A 22,378-nucleotide genomic window follows, 5' to 3' on the forward strand; every position below is an offset into this window, starting at 1 on the left:
AGAGTAGATAAATTGCTTTTTGTCGGTTTGTTTTTTGTTTTCTATTTTTTGTTTTCCGTCTCGATATATCCCAGACCCAGAGCTATAGGAGCCGGCAGCCTAGAAACACCAACAGGTGCAGACAAAAACCTTTCTAACAGAAGCCTGCTCTCCCTGGCCAAAGAACCAGGAACGGGCAGCCTAAGCTTAAGACGGAAAGTTTTTAGGGGCGCCTGGGTGGCTCAGTCCATTAAGCATCCGACTTCGGCTCCGGTCTTGATCTCATGATCTGTGAGTTTGAGCCCCGCGTTGGGCTTTGCGCTGACAGCTCGGAGCCTGGAGCCTGCTTCGGATTCTGTGTCTCCCTCTCTCTCTGCCCCTCCCCTGCTCATGCTCTGTGTCTCTCTGTCTCAAAAATAAATAAAAACATTTATAAAAAAAAAATTTTTTTTTGAAATAAAGTGTCTGTGTGTAGGTAAGAATCATAAAGTGAGACCATCCCATATGGGCCTTAAGAGAAGGAACTGTGTGATGGGGCGGGGGGTTGGAGCTTGGGGGGCTCAGTCAGTTGAGCAGCTGACTTCGGCTCAGGTCATAATCTGGCAGTTCGTGAGTTCGAGCCCCGCGTCGGGCTCTGTGCTGACAGCTCAGAGCCTGGAGCCTGCTTCGGATTCTGTGTCTCCCTCTCTCTGCCCTTCCCTGCTCGCAGTCTCTCTCTCTCTCTCTCTCTCTCTCTCTCTCTCTCTCAAAAAAAAAAAAAAAAAAAAAAAAAAAAAAAAAGCTGTGACCTTGCCCCTACCCATAGCAGCAAAGGCCAAGCGGTTAGCCCAGACATGCCCTCTGGTGGTGGCCTATAACTTAACAAGTCCTTTATCGATCTGCATTGGGTGGTCTCCGGTGGGTGGCTGTTACAAACAGTGCTTCATTGCTCCTCTGTCTCTGGGCATCTGTATACATGTTTCTACAGAATAAATTTATAGAAATGAAATGGTTGGATTAATAGCATAAATGAAGCCTTCAAACGTAACTGTTTGATGGATGGCATCAAAATATGGAAACATATAGGAAGTAGCACATTTTCAGTCTACGTTTTTCTCTGTTCAGAGGGAGTGATTTCTATCCAGCCTTTCTGTCCAGTGATTCTGTCCTCTGTGCCTTCCATTTGGCAGTTTAAGCTCATCCTTTGAGCTCTTTTCTTTTCTTTTTTGGTTGTGAAATTTCCATCTAGTTCTTCTTTGCACCTTCTACTTCTTGGCTGAGTCTATGTTTTCACTTGTTTCAGGCTGGTCTTCATTGCTCCTTGAAGCACTTTTATTACGGCTGCTTTAAAATCTTTGTCAGCAAATGTTAACATCTCCCTCATCCTGATGTCCGTGTTGTTGTTGCCTTTTTCATTCAGTTCGATACAGTTCTTTGTATGACAAGCGATTCTTGATTGAAACCGGTACCTTTTCATATTACGTTAGGAGACTCTGGCTCTTGTTTAAACTTTGTTTAAACTTCCCAAACACTCAAATAAGACTTCTGTGACACTGCTGTGGAGGGGGCTGGGAGGGGAGAAGGGCAACAACACTGCCTGGTTACTGTCAGAGACGGAATGTCTACAGTGGCCTCTGCTGATACCCCAGTGGGGTGGCCTCATTACCTCTGGTTGATGGTGAATGTCTGACTGCTCTGTACTGGGCCTCCTCTCATGTGCACCCGAGCAGCAGGGGGAATAGGGCTTCCTTTTCCTGGCAGGGTTGGAAGCCCTGGCGCCCCCCTTGACCCTCTTGGCCACCATCCTGGTGAGGGCATGACAGCCTTCACAGGGTTGATTACATTACATTGGGAATAAAAATGCAGATTATAAAAAAGTTATGTGGGGTGCGATCACATATTTTTAAAAAAATTTTTAACATTTATTTATTTTTGAGAGAGAGAGAGAGACAGCACAAGCGGGGGGGAGGCAGAGACAGAGAGAGACACAGAATCCGAAGCAGGCTCCAGGCTCCGAGCCATCAGCAGAGCCCGGCACGGGGCTCAAACTCATAGACCGTGAGATCATGACCTGAGCCAAAGTCAGATACTTAACCGACTGAGTCACCCAGGCGCCCCAGCGATCACATATTGGAAAAAGAAAAGTAGTATGTACATAGAAAATAAAAATTCAGGAGAATAAGGAACAAACTAGTGAATGTTTCAAAGGTAGAGGAACTCTGACTTTCTGTAGTGTTTCAATTTTTATTTATCTTTAACATCATGAATGTACTGTTAGAAGCAGTAAAAAGCCGAGTTTTTTTTTTTTAAACATACTTTCTTAGATGCCTTTGTTAGATATACCTATGTGTTAATTTTTATTATAATAAAGAACTGGGTATGGAATAAAGGTATCTTGATTTCCAGCATATAATGCATTCCACTATACCACAATGTCCTCCTCAGTCCATTGTACCGATAGGTTATGTTCAACGTAGTTCGTATTGAAGAGTGTAATTTTGATCCTTTAACTTGAATGAATTTTATTGAAATGTTTAAATGGAATTTTATTACAACACGGATTAAAGGAGGAAGTCTTTGATCTGTGACTTCTAGAAATCCAAGTTTTTCCAGTTTCACTGTATGTGTACTTGATGAAAACATCTTTCTGGTAGCTCCCAATCTTATGCTGTTGAAAGTTCAGAAAAACTTGTAGTTGGCAATATTTCTCATTTGAATTGTCCTGAGTTTTGGCCTTAGTTAATGAAAAGTAGTTTTTCAGATCTGCTTTAAAGAGCACACATGCTTTTATTTGTGTTTGTATAAAAGAATCGTATAAGGAGTGCGGGATGTGTAACAAGCGTCAGACATGCCTGAGAGGGAAGTAAGTGCACGAAAGCAGAGGCGGCATTCGTGTCCTGACTGGGTCTTCACGCAGCGTCCCTGTCCCAGGGTGCTTCTGTCTCTACTGTCGCATATGCTCTGCAGACTGTCATAGGGGTTATGGCGCGGTGTTTCTGATCTGTAGCCAATCGCTGTTTATGTCCGGCTGGCCTTTGGTTGAATGTCTTTCCAAGTGGCTCTGTGTAACATCTTTATTGCAACTTCTCTACCAATTTAATTATTTTACACTCCTATGACAGACTTTTTGGGAAATTATAGTTCATTTCATAGAGTAAACAAATGGAATAGGACAAAGTGAGTCAGACTCGTTCTTTGGCTACCAAACTATACTGCTTTTTTAGGAAGTCTGGAGTTTGGTGTACTTTTTCTTGTAGTTATATATTGAAGTTTATTTATTTTGAGAGAGCGAGCGAGCAAGGGAGTGGCAGAGAGAGGGAGAGAGAGAATTCCAAGCAGGCTCTGCACTGTCAGCACAGAGCCCGATGCAGAGCTCAAACTCGCAAGCTGCAAGTTCATAAAATTTGAGTATCTAAAGTCACAGCCTCGTGTAAAAATATTAATCCTCAACATATACAGAAAGAGAATACCTTAACTTTTTATTATCTGCGATAAACTCACTTTTATGTTATCAGTGTTCTCTGTGTGTGGGGATAGCCGGCATCCTCAAAAAAGCAGCTTTGGGTACCATTTTGTTACATTGTATCATTGGATGACTTAGTTTTATGAACTGACTCGTGCTTTGTCCAAGGAATATCACCCTGACCCTTCCCACACCAGTGTTTCTCAGTGTGACTAGCAGGTGCTTTGCTGTGCGATCTCCTTGGGTGCCTGTAACAAAATGAGGATTCCTGGGCTCCACCCAAGCATTCTTCTGAATCACAGCCCACAATCTCTGGGTATAAGGCCCAGAAATCTTCTATCCAAACTGTCTTATTTAGGTTATTATTATTGTTTTAAATTTCATTTTAGGGGCGCCTGAGTGGCTCGGTCAGTTAAGCGTCCGACTTCGGCTCAGGTCATGATCTCACGGTCTGTGAGTTCGAGCCCCGCGTCGGGCTCTGTGCTGACTGCTCGGAGCCTGGAGCCTGTTTCGGATTCTGTGTCTCCTTCTCTCTCTGCCCCTCCCCTGTTCATGCTCTGTCTCTCTCTGTCTCAAAAATAAATAAACGTTACAAAAAATTAAAAAATTCATTTTAGAGAGAGTGTGAGAGCAGGGGAGAGAGGCAGAGGAGAGAGAGAAAAAAAAATTTTTTTTAATTTATTTTGAGAGCGAGAGAAGGTACAAGTGGGGGAGGGGCAGAGAGAGAGGAAGAGAGAGAATGCCAAGCAGGCTCTGCACCATCAGGAGAGAGCCTGATGTCGGGCTCCAGCTCACAAACCGTGAGATGATAACCTGAGCCCAAGTCGGACACTTAACCATCTGAGCTACCCAGGAGCCCCAAGAGAGAATCTTAAGTAGGCTGTGTGGAGCCTGACGCGGGAGTGCAATTCCACGACCCTGGGATCGTGACCTGAGCTGAAATCAAGAGTTGGATGCTTAACTGAGCCACCGAGGTGCCCCTTATTTAGGTTATTCTTAATCACCTTAAAGTTTAAGAACTAGACCTTCTTCAGGAAGTCAAGATTTGTGCAAGTTGCAGTACTAGAAATTAATATGAGTCAGTCTGGTGACAATTCTGTGTATGTTTTGTTTCTGATAAAGAATGATTTTTTTTTAAATTTTTTTTTAACGTTTATTTATTTTGGAGACAGAGAGAGACAGAGCATGAACGGGGGAGGGTCAGAGAGAGGGGGAGACACAGAATCCGAAACAGGCTCCAGGCTCTGAGCCGTCAGCACAGAGCCCGATGCGGGGCTCGAACTCACGGACCGCGAGATCGTGACCTGAGCCGAAGTCAGCCGCTTAACCGACTGAGCCACCCAGGCGCCCCAAGAATGATTTTTATTATTTTTTTTAACCAAGCTTAGTTGTAACTCTCCCATGCTGATGAGGGAAGGGTTCTGGGATCCTCCTTTTATACCCGTGTGTTCTGTTAGTTGTGTTGTGTTTAATCGGTTAACGACTTTATTATTTTTTTTTACTCCACCCTATTTCCCCATTAGTTTAGGAATACTTTACTAATGCAGCGTTTTACTGAAATGGCTTCTGAATATTTTGAGAGTTACTTTAGGATAATAAATAGTACTTGAATCATTCATCTTTGAATGAGTTGTCGAAAGTTATTTCTGGCTTTTTCCACCCTTTGTGGTGAAGAGGACTGTTTCTCCCTAGCAAGTGTTAGAATGTTCTCTACCAGTATGCTCTCTTTCCCCCCTCCTGTTTCCTGCTTCCCCTGTCCCTGCTTTGTAAACTTGGGGGCACATGTGATGGAATTAAAGATTTGTCCCACTGATTTTTAGGAAAATTCTACCTCATCATTGAGCTTGGGGAAGTCATAGTCATCAGCTGCTCCATTCACATTAAGTAGGATTACAAATAGCTTATTATAAAGATATCTTGGTATTCTCTTGCTCCTGAATGTGTAAAACAGGATATGGGATTTTTATAATGAGTGTTTTTTAGATGGGGAGGGGTTGGTGATGATTTAACTTTTTGGAGATAGACACACCTGTAAATTTCCCTCTTTATGTTGCCTTGTAAAGAATACTGTCTCATAGAACAAGAAATGACTTACGTTTCATACAGTTAATTAAAAGCAAATAAAAAGCCTCAAACTAGCTACATTTTAAGCAGTCGTTTTAGCCATATGTCCCAAACGACTGCTGTGTCGAACAGTGGTGATGCAGATCATTTCTACCCTTGCAGAAAATTTTCTAGGGTGGTGCTATAGTAGACTGGCCATCTTTAAGAAGAGAGGAGGCAAATGAAAGACAAAATAACAGAAACCTGAGTTTCCACTCCTTCTTCTGTAATGCAACTTTTGCTATCTTCTTGGACCCCTGATTGTAAGTCAGAAGAAAGTCTTTTGTTTTGAATGTCACCCCTCTGACCCTGGTTTTCGATGTTGATTTCTGTTTCCTAGGCTGGGAGTGATGGTGAGAGCATAGGAAACTGCCCCTTTTCCCAGAGGCTCTTCATGATTCTGTGGCTCAAAGGAGTTGTATTTAGTGTCACAACCGTGGACCTGAAAAGGTAAGATTTTGTTGTGGTTGGAAATTAACTTGAGTGTATAGTGTTTTCAGTTTGAGCCTCTCTCCTCCCTATGTATGTATATGCTCTTTAAAGGAAATACATTTATTAAAGTTCAGCTGATTTGTGGACAAATTTAACTTGTGTAAGTATTATGGATAACTCACAGTATCAGTAAATTGCATTTACTGGCCACTCAGTCTTTTTAGGAACTTACTGTATGCTTACTCTTAACTTCAAGACCAGCACCAGGATCTTTGACTTTCCAGTGTAAACGTGGAACTATGAAGAACTTTCTAAGCAGACAGCTTCTTCATTTAAAAGGTGCTAAACTCGTGGTGTATATTATCTGGATCCTTCAAGACAAGAGTGGGATTTTAGGAGGACGGATACGACTGTGGGCTATTTTATTTATTCTCCTTTACAGGGAACTGTCTGTAATATGATTTTAACCATATTTGGTTAAATATAATTGTGAAATAAGAGCCATTATCCATGGCCCTGTGATTATTCTTGCTCGGTGAAGAGTTGTTTCTAACTCTGCCTCCACAGGCCCAAGTGGAGAGGACTGGGAAGGGCCCTGATAGGTAATAGGCTCCTTGTGTTCAGGAGCCCCTCTGTTCTTCCTCGGCAAATAGGCTCGACGTGAAGAATATTTACACTTAGGGGAAAAGAAGAGATTGGTTTATTTATTAAAAAGAATTTTTTTTTTTTAATGTTTACTTCTGAGAGAGAGAGAGCACAAGTGGGGGAGGGGCACAGAGAGAGGGAGATGCAGAATCCGAAGCAGGCTCCAGGCTCTGAGCTGTCAGCACAGAGCCGGATGGATGCGGGACTCGAACCCACAGACTGCGAGATCATGACCTGAGCTGAAGTCGACGCTTAACCGACTGAGCCCCCCCAGGCGTCCCGAAAAGAAGAGATTTAAATCAAGGGTTAAGAGCAGTGATAACAAAAGGAAATCTAGGATTGGGCAGTGGAAATGTATGCCTCTTGCACACATGCAACAATATGGCTTGTTGCTCATTTTTTTAAGCATTATCAGTCACGAACAGCGTCCAGGAAAAAACATGGGTGGCAGAAGTCATGCATGTTATCCCTCTGGGCGTCACAAAGCGAGAGTTTTATCATCCCGTTTCCAGTTCCAGGCTAGCATTCCCTGCATTTCTGTCGGTAGCTTAAACTTTATTCTTTACTTACTGCTAGTGCCCTTATTTGAGATTTTGGAGTCTTAAAATCTATTTACTGAAAATAATCCAGGAAGTCGTCCAGGAACCCGTTAATTATGTGTATGAAGGCAGAGGTAAGGTAAGCCTTTGGGGACAGTAAGAGTTAAAACTATAGTCTGTTTCAAAGGTGTGCCCACCTCACATTGGACAGAGCTGTTGGAAGAATGAAATAATTCAAGTAGTTCCCCTTCTATGACTGTTCCCCCCCCGCCACCCATGCATTCAAAAAGCAAGTTTCCCAGTGTAACTTCTAAAAATAGACCATGCTACCAGGCACACACCCTTACTGTGTCTTAAAATACACGGATTTCTCCTATTCCATTTTTGGCTTGGAGCAAGTGAGTTGGCGGCCGTGCTTCGAAAAAGCCTTCTTTGAGCAGCTCAACACAGTGCGCGATTGTGGCACAGACCAGCAACAGTGCCATAAACGAAGGGAGTCCGGTTCAGGAAAGGAAGTGAGCTCATAATGGCTCTTTCACTCTTCCTGTACAAACCCTTGGCGGCATTATTTCTGCGCGTGGATTGATATTTGAGGATGTGTATGTGTCTCAGAGTAATACACCCTGCGTGTGAAAAGTGACACGTGGCAGGTAGGATTGAGGGATTCAAGGCTCCCTCCTCAGTGAGGATCACCCCCCAGAGAAGGTGTCTGTTTCTGTCCTGCTTTGCGTGAAACCAACAGCACTTGACACTGGAGCCTGTATTTCGTAGTTTCCTTCGGAAATCTTGGGTCTACAGTACATCCAAAACCTTCTCAAGGGCAGTTATACGTGTATAAGGAGCACCTGGTAACGAATCCGTGCCACCTCCAGCCCCTGGTCGGCAGCTTCCGCTTCGCAGATACCGTCGCATCTAGGTTTGGTCTTTATCCTTCCAGACCTTTTCAGTGAGTTAAGACACTTAAAGTCTTGAGTCAGATTTAAAGAGAGTGAACGCTGGCTCAAAACATCGTTGTGAAATGAAGTTGTCACAGAGGAATCAAGCATCCTGTAGTAAAAAAAAAAAAAACAACAAAGTACCTCTCACAGTCTGTTCTTAACTTTAAAAACTTTAGACAGGACCGTTTCTAAAAAGCTGCGGGGGAGAAAATGCCTACGGTGCTGATTTTCCTGCTTTTCGCGGTAATTGTCTAATTCCTCGGTGAAGACTGCCGACCGCCCCACAGACCGGTGGAGAGCAGTTGGACTCCACTGAGAGCTATTTCGGGGCCCACTCTGTGCTCTGAAAAAATTATTGTTCCGTGACATTTCATCCATAAGAACAAGCCAGTTTCTCGTTCTGGCAGTGTATGACACGTTCTCTTTGAATCTCAATTGATGTTAATGACCGTGCTGGTGGTATTCATGAGCCCCTGCGAGGCTTAGAACAATCCCCCTCGGCTTGCCTGCCAGTGCTGCCTTAATGCTTTAGTGGGAGTCATTCCTAAACCTCATTTTCTGTTCATGCTGCAATTGTATTGCAGAATTGGAGATTAAAAAAAAAAAAAAGTGCTCAGGCTTCGGAAGGAATTTGGGCTTTACATCAGCCACCATTTAAGCATGATCTTCAGATGAATAGAAACGAAAATATTAAAATTGGGAGTATATTTAAAGGTGTTATCACATGTCATCAAATGGGGAGCAATGGATTAGGGATAGAGACCTGGTTCCGTGTAGAGAGAGCCCTGTCACTTATTTCCGTGGGACCTCGGGCAAGATGGCCTGTCTTCTCTGGAGGTCAGTTACCTTGTTTCTAAATTCAGGAAAAAGGAAGGAAAAAATGAGATTTCCCCAGTGTCTACTGTGTACCCAACGCTGTTCAGGGTACTTTTTACTACTCATCAAACCATTTTCAGACACTTCTGTTGAATAGAACTCATTGTCTCATATCATACTGGCTGGACAGGTTTGTGGCAGTGATGAAAATCTTTGAAGACTTCTGCTACCTTCATTATACTTAATTATAAAAATTTTAAATCAACGATTAGCATCTTTGGAGCACAGATAAGCCTGAGAGGCAGGTAAGGGGAGGAGAAAGAAGGAAGAATGACAACAGTAGACTCCCCATCCCCTGTCTCTCTGTCTCTGTGTCTCTCTCTCTCTCTCTCTCTCTCTCACACACACACGCGCGCGCGCGCGCACACACACCTGTTCACATGCTGAGACCCTGACTTGGATATATCTAAGTGTGGCCATATTTTGTCACATGTTTGTTAGGTAAGCTTTTCTAGTTTTGGGGAATGAGAGGAGAAATGAAAACGTTAAGAAATGAACCTTTTTTTTAAGTTTACTTATTTATTTTGAGAGAAGATGCACGTGCGGGAGGAGCACACAGGGAAGTGGGTGGGGGAGAGAATCCCAAGCAGCGGAGTCGGACGTGGGGCTCAAACTCATGAACCGTGAGATCATGACCTGAGCCCAAATCAGGAGTTAGACGCTTAACCGACTGAGCCACCCAGGCGCCCTAGAAATCAGCTTTTTGTTGTCAAAGTGGTGGTATATTACCAGTGAATAAAATCCCTCCTCTGTGATGTTCTCTGAGAAAATAAATAAATTGGAGAAGACTGCTTTTAAAAATTATGGGAGATATGGGGCGCCTGGGTGGTTCAGTCGGTTAAGCATCCATCCGACTTTGGCTCAGGTCATGATCTCACGGTTTGTGAGCTCTGTGAGCCCACATCGGGCTCTGTGCTGACAGCTCAGGGCCTGGAGCCTGCTTCACATTCTGTCTCCGTCTCTCTCTGCCCCTCCGCTGCTCATGCTCTGTCTCTGTCTCTTAAAAATAAATAAACATTTAAAAAAATTTATTAAAAAAAAGTCTGGGAAATACACGTTTCCATTTTCCCATTTCCACCGTAACCTCTGAAACTTGCCTATCATTTGCATTGTCATAAATGATTTCCTTCTGCTTCACATGCTGATACACCATTCGTAAGGGACTGTGTAAGACTCGCTTGTAAGTTGCCATAATAATAGCATAAAGTTTTGGATGATTATTAGGACAGTTTAAACTTTAACAATTTTGTAATCATTTAACAAGTTACCACGGAGCTATAAAACTGATAGTTCTGCGTGTTCTTGAGAGGCATTTATAGACTCAGAACAAAATCTGATTTCTAGATTCTTCAGGTAGTTTGCTTTTGTTATCATGTCTCTGTGATTCTACCCTTCTGAAAACTGTCTTCAGCAAGTTGAGAGATCAGTTTGGTTTCCAGGTGGTGACAACAGTGTGAATGACACATGCAGAGAGACTAAATGGAATGGAACAGGCCAGCCTTTTAGAGCAATCATCCATTGCCTGCTACTGGCCAGTCAGGAAGGTACAGACTCCATTCTTTCCCTTTGTAAAGTTGACTTGAGCGACACGAAGCCCTTGTTACCACGACAAATCAAGATGTGTGTCTCATGAACGCATTATGAATCATATGTACACCCCATGTGTAGTGTTTTGAGCGGGGGGAAGGGTCAGAAACACGGAGAGAGAGAGAGACAGACAGACAGCCACGGACAGTCATAGAGCGAGAGCTCCACTGCCACGTCTTTATGTTCTTTTTCAAAATGACTTCAAAGATGGTAAATCCTGTTGAGGTGGTTAAGAGCTGAATTAGAAAAATGGATTAATGGTGGAGGTACTTCTAAACTTAGCATAAACTCTATAAACTGTGTTGAAGAACTCTCTTAAGAATTATTGAAGTTGTGTTTGAAACCAGTTCGTGGGTGCTGTTTTGTTTTAACATGATTGATCCACAGATTGACACTAAAGTAGACGAAGGTTTGGCAGCATACCACATGTAATCAAAAGAAAATCCTTTAACTGGTTGAATTGGGACACATAGGCAAATGCTTAGTAACTGGGACCTTGGCGCGTATGTTTTGGTGAATCCATGACTCATTCATTCAGTTGGTGACTTTAGTATTAGACTATAGCAAACCTAGAGAAGAATAATTAAAAGGAGTACAGTGTTCTGAAACCAAGGATTTTTGGTGTTAACTTTTTTCCCCCATACTTGCCATACAGTGTTCAATCTTCTCTTGATTTGTATGGATGAATTTTATGTCTTGAAAAGCAGTACCTTCAAAAGGAACTCAATGAAGAATATAAGGTCTACGTACTTAGTATTTTTGTTTTCTCCATTTAGTGGAGTCAGCTAGTTACAGATAGGTCATCTTTAAGAACCGGCTCCAGTGTCCTAGGACTATACTGTGCTCATCTTCTAAGAAGCAGCTGGACCTGAGTCACCTGCCCGGTGTTCTCCAATTGTTGCAAGTGTACTGAATTAACTTTCAATTGAAGTTAAGCCACTTAAGTTGCTTAAAGTATTAGGTCCTATGAGGTTCCTCCTCTGTCTCTTGTATTCGTTTGTTTCTCTTTATTTTTCCTTTTCTTCATCTAGAAGCAAAACGGGAGAGAATAGAATATGTTTGTCCATCTACTATGACAAAGAAAAAAAAGACTACTCAGATAAGTAACATTAAGAAAAAAAGAAAAGACACCTCAAACATTGAAGAGTATTTGTGCTCGTATCTCAAAGCACGAATTATATGCACTTTGCTTTTTCTAGATGTCACTTAAGGAAAACATTTGAATGGGCTTGAATGAATCATTGAGTATTTATTAAAGGGCTTTTATGAAATAAGCCAAGGATGGCCTGAAATGTTTAGCCGTTGCCTGTGTTTCAGTTTCATGTCTGTCACGCTGCGCTTCTGAAATGTTAAGTTTCTGTGAAGCATCTGTAAAGTGAACCTTGTGGGTCAAACAACACCTGAGGCCTTGGAGTGCCAGGGGAGATTCTGCTTGGTTGATGACCTGATAAAGCTTCTAAGTCACCTCAGTGTTTGCAACTTGAACATTTATTTGAAGTCCGCTATTCCGTCGAGAGGCATTCAAGTTTCTTCTCAAATTTGCTTTCACTTGGGGTAAGGACCTAACATGGTTCTCCTTCACGTCAACACTTAATCCTGGAAAATAGTTTCGTCACCTTTGGTTTTTCAAAATCTAGATAGGCTTTTGGCAGAAACAAAACGGACTATCCACTAGTCCCTAATATGAACAGAACATTGGTAATCGCGTGCCTGGTTTCACTTCACTTATAAGCCTCTATTAATCAGATTTCTTATTACCAGTCAGCTAATGCTAGATAGCCGGTTCTGAACCATCAGACTCAAGTAGAGTTTAAAAACTGCCTGTCTCATCTCCTGCAGCATGCTGTGTTAGCGTGCTACTGAAAGCCGTCATGGATTTCCTTTGCGTACTTTGGTTTAGTTCGGTTTCATAGGCCTTATTTGATTTGATCTTCACAGGCAGAGCAGGGCTTATGTCCGCAGTGCAGAGGAGGAAATCCAGAGGCCATGATTTCCTTAGTCACATAGCTGGTGGATGGATGGCAGAACTATTCAATTTGAGACTTGAACCACATCCTTTTGATTCAGTCTTTGGCTCTTTCTTCTCTGCCATGCCAGCTTTATCCCTCCTCTAATAAATTTGTTTGGAGAGCTAAAAGCTGTTACAATTTATTATAGAAGTAATAGCTGTTACTTATTTTGCTGCCCTCCCTCCATGTTGTTTTAAGGCATCAGTCCCTTTCTTCCCCTTTGTCTAACTCTACCCTGTTCATGAAAAAATTATTTGTGAAACACACAGACGTATGTTGTTATTACCTTACATTTAGGCATTAATCGACTGCTAGTCATAAAAATGCGGATGGGTAGGTTTTATAACGTGGGAACAAAACAAGTCTTTTTTTTTTAACTTTAAAATGTTGAGATTTGAAAATAAATTGTTTAAACCCTGAACTGTTAGGGTTTCTGGACTGTTGGTAACGTACAGGGTCTTCCCGAGTTGAGCAGGAAATGGAGGGTAGCTGGGAACAGTCGTGAGCTGTGAGCTGGAACGTGAGAGGGGGCTTGAAGACCAAAGGTGACACGGCCGTGGACCTGCCGGGCCCGTTGGTGATCACAGATGAACAGATGGTCAGGGTGAGGCGTGAAAAGGAATAACTGAACAAACCAAAGAAATGACGCCTGGAAAAGGACCTGCTCCGACCTGGATTCTTACATGAGTTCGGGAGTCTCACAGGCTACGCCACTGCTTAAGTATGTGTGCAGCCGGAAGACTGCTCAGCTCTCGTGATTCCAGTCATTTTGTGCTCAGCTTTACCTTTTCAGACCAAAGTATGCTCAGGAAAGGAATCAGAATTGCACATCAAATCAGATTTTGACTTTTAAAAGTCCTCTTTTAGAGCTTAGGTTCTTACACAAGTCATAGAAAATGCGTCTTCTTTTTCTTTGGCTTGAAAGGGAGATGGGCTCTAGAGCTTGGGTTGAGGGGGCTTGGAGTTAGAAAATTTGGACTAAGCAGACATTAATAAGTCTCTTTGTTTTTGGAATGTAGTCATAAGGAGATGAAGTGCTTTCTAAACCTAAATGGGGGTGTAGGGAGAAAAAAAAGGAGAGGGACAGAGAAGGAATATGAATAAGACCAAGGGAAATTGATAAGCTGGGATGAGACGTTGGGGCACACACTGTTTTAAACATTATTTTCAGTGACAAAGTATTTCACCTTCATGATGCATTAAAAGACATCCTTTAAGGGGCATCTGGATGGCTCAGTTGGTTGAGTGTTCTACTCTTGATTTTGGCTCAGGTCATGATCTCACAGTTCATGGGTTTGGGCCCATGTCTCTCTGTCTCTCAAATAAACACACACACAAAAAAAGGGTGAGCTTTAAAAACAAAAGATATCCTTTTAAATTCTGTGCATTTGTGATAGGGAAGGGCTATAATAGTATGTGGGGGAAAAGTTGCTTGAAGCAATATATTGCTTTTTTAACATTTAAGTTTCTTAAGGTTTATCTTTTTAATTTTGAAACTTTTCAAACATACACAAGAATAGAATAAACTTCCCCACAACTTCAACTCAGTTATCAAGATTTTACCCATTTGCTGTGTCCCTATTTTTTCTAATAAGTTTCAAAGCAAATCCCACTGTCATTCCAACCCTGCACCCTTCACTGTATGTCTCCAAACAGTAGGGACATTTTCTTACCCAACCACACTGCCATTATCATGTCTAGTCCCCAGCATATGATCCGATCTCCCTGGTTGTCTCCATAGTATCTTCTTTCTTTGGCTGCTTTCTTCAAATCAGGATCTAAACAAATTCTACTCATTACATTTGGTTGTTATGTCTCTTAAATTTTTCTTAATCTGCAACAGTCCTTTCCAACCCCCATTTGTGACTTTTTTCCCTCATGCCATTGACTGGTGGAAATCCATTCCGTTGAACTGCAGAACGTCCCAAATTCTGTATTTGGCTGATGGCTTCTTTGTGGTATCATTTAACTTTGTTCAGCAACTCCTCATGTTTCCTGCAAATGAACTTTTTGGTCTCAGAAGTCCTTTATACACTTAAATTATTTGAGGACCTCAAGGAGCTTTCATTTGTGTGGGTTATATCTGTCAACTTTACTGTATTAGAAATTAAAGCTGAGAAATTAAAAAAACATTTACTAGGTAGAACAACCATGAACCTATTATTATCACAAAAAATATGTCTTAAAAAATGTATTTTCCGAAACAATGGCATTGCTTTCCATTTTTGTACATCTCTCATGTCTGCCTTCATAGAAGACAGATTCTCATATCTGTTTCTGTATACGTTACCTTGGGACATCACACACCAGGTAGTCTATGGATAACTCTGTAGGCATGAAAGAATGAGGGTGAAGAAAGTAAGTGACGTGTTAGTATTATGAGAATGGTTTTGACTTTATGGACCACCTGGTGAAAGGGTCCCCTAGACCGCATTTTAGAGACAGCTGCCTTAAGAGACTTGATTCTAGATTCAGGGTCAACTTTTTTGTAAGAATACCTCCTAGATGGTGATGTACGCTCCGTATTTTATCATTAGGATCACACTGTATTGGGTCATATTATTGATTCTAGGATTCACTGATGGGTTCAGGCGAGCCACTGTGATTTTTAATAGGGTGGTACCAGTGTTCTGTGGTATTCGTACCTGTAAGTATCCAATTCTGCCGTCTTTATCAGTGTTCTACGTATTTTCAGTTTTCCCTAATTAATAGGAAGGAAATGTCGTCATAGTTTCCTCTTGAATTTCTTTGGTAATTGGTTTTTTGTTTTGTTTTTACATTTTTCCACGTGTCCACTTACTTTATCTATCGTGTATCAATTTCTTTTGACTCCTACCTGTTTGACTTGTTGATGGCTTTTTAATGAATTTGGACAAAATTCTCATCTAATACGTATTTTAAGCCTTTCCTGTTCGCTATCCTGTTTTGCCCTTTCTGTGTTGCATCTTACTTTTGGTTATGCTATCTCTTACGTACTGAAGTCATTTTGACTGGTGATCTCTTTCCTCGCTGAGAGTGGACTTCTAGGAAAGTGGAAAATTGGTAGCACTGAATTGGAATCTTGTAGTTGGAAAAGGCTGTATGAATCAGCTGCTCTTGTTCCGTGTTTTACAAAAAGAAAAGGAAGACCCAGAAAAGTTACGGTTTACGCCATGTCTACACAATGAGCGGGTGCCATAGACCCACCAGGGGACTAGAGACCGTTTTCTCTCAGTTCTACCACCGTTTCTTTTTTTGAAATTTTTTCGAAATGTTATTTATTTTTGAAGGAGAGAGAGAGAGAGAGAGCACGAGTGGGGGAGGAGCAGGGAGAGAGGGAGACACAGAATCCAAAGCAGGCTCTAGGCTCTAAGCTGTCAGAACAGAGCCAGACTTGGGGCTCGAACTCACAGACTGTGAGATCATGACCTGAGTCGAAGTCGGACGCTTCACCGACTGAGCCACCCAGGCGCCCCTCTACCACTGTTTCTAATAAGCACTTCCGTTAAATTTGGAATGAGAATGGGGGGCTTGTCTTTTGGTTAACAATCAAAGATTTCTGATTTTCTTACTATGAATTTTATGCTTTGTGAAGGTTCGCGTCTTATTAGAAGAGCAGTGCAGCTGTTGTACTTAGTGGAAAAAGTACTATTTCTTATTCATTTTTACATACTTTAACATTTAGAACCACTCTGAGTATTTAAAGTATTGTTGCCTTCCCAGAGTAGAAAATGATCCAGTTTTGACCACTGTTTTGCCCAACAGGAAGCCTGCTGACCTGCAGAACTTGGCTCCTGGGACCCACCCACCATTTATAACTTTCAACAATGAAGTCAAAACGGATGTAAATAAGATTGAAGAATTTCTCGAAGAAGTCTTATGCCCTCCCAAGTGAGTATCAAAGAAAATGCGCATGGAAGTATTGCCATCTCTTTAAAGTTTGGTCTTTTCTGGCCCTTGGGGCCCTTTCTCCGGATGGTCCTGGGGTCAAACTCTTACAGCAAGCATTAAGGGGCAGTGGCTGGGCTTCCCTTCATTCATTATAATTCATGCTCCACAGACGTCAGAACTGGCTTCTGTCAGAACTGGCTTCTGGCTCGGCCAATAAGCCTAAATAAGAGTACACACTGAAGGCGGGTTTGAGACGTGGGAGCTACGTTAGGTTAGCTCTGGTTATTTGAGGGGTAGTGGTCCCAAACTGAGAAGTTTGGGAAGGAGAAGAGATGGAGAGAGAGGTTCAGATGGAACCTAGCCAGAATGGCTAAGCAGGAGTGTGGAATACGTTGTTGGGGGATTCCTCATCAGGGCATTTTATTTTATTTTTTTAATTTTTTTTTTTTCAACGTTTTTTATTTATTTTTGGGACAGAGAGAGACAGAGCATGAACGGGGGAGGGGCAGAGAGAGAGGGAGACACAGAATCGGAAACAGGTTCCAGGCTCCGAGCCGTCAGCCCAGAGCCTGACGCGGGGCTCGAACTCACGGACCGCGAGATCGTGACCTGGCCGAAGTCGGACGCTCAACCGACTGCGCCACCCAGGCGCCCCCCTCATCAGGGCATTTTAAAGGTAGCTGTCTAAAGCTGTCACCCAAGGGAATTGACTTCAGACTGTGTCCCTGGGATTCAGTTTTTATTTATGTATTTCTTTGAGCTGTTATAGATTCCCAGGCCCTGCACATTAGCCCACGTGGTTAATGATTTTGAAGTACTCAACTATATTTCCTACAATGTGAGGTACCCTTGAGGGACAGATGGACTGTGGTGACAGTTACCCGCATTGCACATGTGCAGTGTTGCATCCTGCTATAATCCTGGCATAGGTTCAATGCATTATGGATTTCTTTTAGACTTTTCTGGTGCCATCATCCTGAAAACAGAATTGTTTTTCTTCTGGCCTGGGGCTTTCTTGCTAGTTGATCTGACTTTTACTCTCCATATCCAGATAAATTTCCCAGGAATGGGATTATTGGGTCAGAGGGTTCTAAAACAATTGGTTCCTCAGAACTCACTCGCTCATTTATGCTACAACCAAAGCCCTCTGAATACAGTAGTGAGTAAGACACAGTTCCTACCCTCAGGAAGCGCGATCCATTATGGATGGAGAGGGGGTGGTGGCATGGTGAAGGGAAGTGAGTGGAGGCAGGAAAGGCTTTAGAAAAGAGACAATACCTGGCTTAAGCTTTAATGAACAAAAAGTGGCATCCTGCAGGTGAACGAAGGAGAGAGATGGGCAGTCTAGGCGTTCCACAACTGTAGCGACGATTTTCATTATTCCTTCTTGTTGTTTTTCTCAGAGGGAACAGACATTAAGATAATAGATAATAGTAGAACTAATATCAAAAATACTCAAGTTTCTTAGCATTCAGTGCTCTGTGAGACGTCACAGCTTCTTGAATCGGACCTGGAAAATACACATTTTCACTTTGCTTTTTATATACAGAAATTTCAGCTTCATTTTGTTTGGGCATGTTCACAGAGATACTCTAACCAGAGATGGTCTTTTTTTCACTTTAAATAATTTAAAACTTGGAAAACTTTCTAAAAAAAAATCAGTAAAGGAAAAAAAAAAAGTATCTGGAGATCTTTCTGTCCTAAAAGGTTCACAATGTGCTGAATTCTCTCTAAGGGTATTTTTTAAAAATCATTTTATTTTTTTTTCATCATGCTGAATGTACTCTTTTTTTTTTTTGAAATGTTTATTTTGGGAAAGAGAGTGAGAGCGCGCATGTGCACAAGTGAGCGGAGGAGAGAAAGGGAGAGAGAGACGGAGAGAGAGGATCTCAAGTTGGCTCCACACGGCACGGAGCCCAACACAGGGCTCGATGTCACAAGTGTGAGATCATGACCTGAGCTGAAATCAAGAGTTGGACACTTAACCACCTGAGCCACCCAGGGGCCCCCTAAGTGTACTCTTTAATCCCCATGCCTTATTCCCATTATATTCCTTGTTTTTGTGCTGTAGTTTATATTCTGAAGAGTTTCTTTTTTTAATTTTTTTTATTTTTTTCAATGTTTATTTAATTTTTGAGAGACAGAGAGAGGCAGAGTGCGAGCAGGGGAGGGGCAGAGAGAGGGGGAGACACAGGATCCAAAGCAGGCTCCAGGCTCCGAGCTGTCAGCATGGAGCCCGATGCGGGGCTCAAACTCACCAACCCTTGAGATCATAACCTGAGCCGAAGTCAGCACTGAACCGACCTAGCCACCCAGGTGCCCCTCTTCTGAAGAGTTTCTTTAAATTTCACTCTGTAGAAGGGAGTATTTTTTGATGTTGCTGATGGCTCTGCTGTTTAAATTAACCAACGTTCAAGTGCCAATTATGTGCCGTGCGCTGTGCATTATGGATTATGTTTGTGGACGATCTCTGTCCTCTCAAAGACTTTATGGAGAAACTGAGGGCGAGTAACCTACGTAGCCTGTCCATGGTCTTACAGTCACTGGTGGCAGAGCTGGCTCCAAAGCCAGGCCTATATGACTTCCAAAACCTGTGTTTCCTCTATTTTCTTCCTTCTAGTTTTCTCCTCTTTATGTTGTTGAGCTTGACTTTTATAAAAGAGGTGAAATGTTAAGTCTTTAGTTGGATTGTGCTTTAGCGAGTATAAAATTGTAGGCTAGTTCAAGTTGGGAGGAAGGGCAGGAAAGAAATCAAAGCTTCCTGTGATGAGCCCGTGGGACCGAAGGTGTTTGTCAAACTTAATTCAATGAATCCTGTTTAAGAAATAGGTGAGGCTTAACTTGTGATGAGTTTTTATGTATATGCATTGGAAAAGCACGTTTGGATGGGCAGGGGCTTCCCCTTACTGGGCCCTGCGGCCCCTACTGTGAGGTGCTGATGAACAGCAGAGTCTCTGTTGGGCACAATTGTTTCTGGAAGATGAGCAGGAGGAGGAAGGAAGTTCTTTCCCGGACCACCACGGGCATCCCTTTCCCTTCCTGTGGTGTTCTAGGGCGTTCAGGGACTGCCCTGGCTCATTGCCTTTCCCCTCAAGGACAAGAAGGTCTTTAGTCCTTAACTACTGCTGACCCTCCTCACTCCCTGATTGAGAGCCTTGGTGTTTCTAGACTGGATGAAGAGAAAAGGCAGAGGAGTTGCCCAAGCTGGCAGACCAGAAGCTAGCATTTCTAATAACATGTTTTTGGCATTTGATGGTACTGAGAACAGAGTGTTTTTATGTGAGCACTTCTGATTCGATCATGACAAATATAAATACAGGCAACTGTTTGTTCTAGAGTTGTTTAGAATTTAGTGAAAAGCTTAAATCCAGGAATTTTTTTTTTTTTTTTTTTTGCTGGTCTGTTAACCAGCATACATAGAAGAAACTTTCTCTTTCTTTTCCTCTGGGGAAAGTATTTATAAATATATAACTAATTCCCCTTGCTTGAATTAAGGAACTACTTTGCCAAAAAAGCTTTCAAAAAAGCTTTGAAACTTGGGAGTTTTAACTGAAGCAGACCGGTATACTTGGCTAACTTACTGATAAAAAAAAAAATAGAAGGATAGAGGAAGTTAGATAATTTTGGAGATGAGCTCTGTAAAGGGTTATTCTTTTTTTTTTTTTTTTTTTTTTTTAATGTTTGTATATTTTTGAGAGAGAGCGAGAGAGAGCAGGGGAGGGACAGAGAGAGAGGGAGACATAGAATCCGAAGCAGGCTCCAGGCTCTGAGCTCTCAGCACAGAGACTGACCTGGGGCTCAAACTCACAACAGTCGAGGTCATGGCCTGAGCTGAGGTTGGCCGATCAACCAACTGAGCTGTCCAGGCTCTAATCTTAAACCCCTAATCGTGTTTTTGTTGTTTTTTTTTTAAAGTGAGAAATACAATGAAAGTTGAATTTACAGGGATAATTTAATGTGTTGTATACTCAGACTTTATTCTTATATTCACATGAGAAAGAAAATGCCTGAGATCTTTCCTAAAAGGATGGGAGTATTCATAGCTAGTCTTACCATTCACAGTCTGTGATGTAATACGGAATAAAGGACTGATCTGAAAGTCTTTGTACCCTGGATGCTCATCCCCGTGGTGTTGCTGACAGGTAGCCTTTTGTTAATTACTTGCCTTCCTTTTTGTTAAATGTTGAAATGAAGGTTCTCAGTCGAAGTTTTGCTTTATCAAGCTGTTTGGGAAAGTGAATAATGATGAATTGTTAAAATCCAGTATTTGAGGAAACGCAAAATGAACTGGCAACTGATTTTGGACCTCTTGGTTTAGAATTTGCTTTATCTTTCAGAGACCCCAATCTGTCCTAAAACAAAAGCAAAAACAATACTTGGAGACAGGAAACCTGGGTTTTAGTTTGCCAGTACTTTTAACTAGTCTAGGGATTTGGGGACCAAGAATGTAAGCTTTCTGGAATAGAATTTCCTTTTAGGCAAAATGAGAATTTGAGGTGGTCTCTTGTAAGTATTCTGTCGATTAAATAGTACAAATTTAATGGTTTGTCTTGGAGAAGAGTAGGGTATGCCTAACTTGCTTTAGAGGACAGTTTTTTATTTTTTAAGAATCATAATAGCATCTGTTTTCATATGGTTAAGGATATGCTGATTGCAAATCCTTCTTCATTCTTCCCTGTTAATTAAAATAGGTCTTTAGTAAATATGCCTCTGTGTGCTCATCATTATATCCCCTACACCTACAATAATGCCTGACAGTGCAGGGCCATAATAATTAGAATAAATGAATATATGTGAGTAATGAATATATAAATGATCTACAATTTAAGCCTACCTTCACGCCTCTTATTTTGAGAATTAGGAAGTGAACTTTATTAGAAAAAGTAGGTACAGCTAAATATTGGGTGGGGAAAAGAAGAATAATTATGGAAACTTGGCTAGAGGAAAACATAGATGTATTGAAGAGGCACGTAGGTTCCTTGCGCTATTTTTTGTTTGGAATGAATCAATGAAGTTACTGTATTACAGGCAGTAAAAACATTTAAACTGGAGGCTGTTGTTTTTATACTCGAGGGGACTTCAGGGAGGTGAACCTGGAATTAACTCTTTCAGCCCAAAGCCAGGGGCAAAAAAAGAGAGAGAGAAAGAGAGGGTAAGGTTTTCTATAGTTAAGAGGGGAAAAAAAAATATTATATATATTATTAATGTAGTATACATTATACTGTATGAAATTCATCGTTCATTGAAGAATCTGTTCTGTAAATATTTCTGTTTATAAGAGACATCTTTAAGCTTAACAGTTGAGAGTTACTAAAATGAAAGACAAATGGAGCCTATGAGTATTCAGTAGATACTTTATAATCTCCTTACCCATGTAGTCCTCTGTCCAGATTTTTAGATGTACCTGTCCCTGATTTCAGAATCGCAGATGTAAAAAAATATGAATATAAAAGCTAACCAGAAACTATAGCTTGCAAGTAAATTAAATTTCTACCTAAAAATACCTCACCTTCATTTTTAATTTTAAAGAAGTGGAAAGACCGCATCCTAAAATATCTGAGGAAATCAAAGTTCGTAGTTTCATGTCAGATTTTTCCCAAAGTCTTACTCCCCCAGGCCCACTTTCCAGGGAAATTTGGCAGGGCCTTTGAGGAGATGAATCTGTCTTCCTACTGGGGTGCTGATGGTCTGAATTCCTGTGGCCGCCAACTCCCTGAGTGCGTGCGACTCCGCCCAAGGGAAGAGGGAGGAGCTGAGCCTTTTCACATGTATTTTCCAATTTGAGCAAGAAATAGACACTGAGTATGTGTGTTTGGGACTTAAATATGCAAAATACACATCTGTGTGTGTGTGTGTGTGTGTGTGTGTGTGTGTGTGTGTAAAGTTATGTCTCATGTCAAAGTAGACCAACTTTGTAACAACACAACAGAACACTTGTTAGCAAAATTACGGGCAACT

The 22,378-nt window shown here is 41.7% G+C and overlaps 1 protein-coding gene across 4 annotated transcripts in view; it reads left to right on the forward strand.

Moving 5' to 3' along the window:
* CLIC4 (chloride intracellular channel 4) overlaps positions 1-22,378 on the forward strand; it is a 64,767-nt gene that overhangs the window by 30,220 nt on the left and 12,169 nt on the right. For all 4 annotated transcript variants that reach the window (XM_042995062.1, XM_042995063.1, XM_042995064.1 and 1 more), the window contains exons 2-3: positions 5,865-5,974; positions 16,295-16,420. In XM_042995062.1, the coding sequence (XP_042850996.1) occupies positions 5,865-5,974; positions 16,295-16,420 (236 nt within the window). The remainder of the gene's footprint in view (positions 1-5,864; positions 5,975-16,294; positions 16,421-22,378) is intronic.

Source organism: Panthera tigris, chromosome C1, assembly GCF_018350195.1.
Source record: "Panthera tigris isolate Pti1 chromosome C1, P.tigris_Pti1_mat1.1, whole genome shotgun sequence".
NCBI lineage: Eukaryota > Metazoa > Chordata > Mammalia > Carnivora > Felidae > Panthera > Panthera tigris.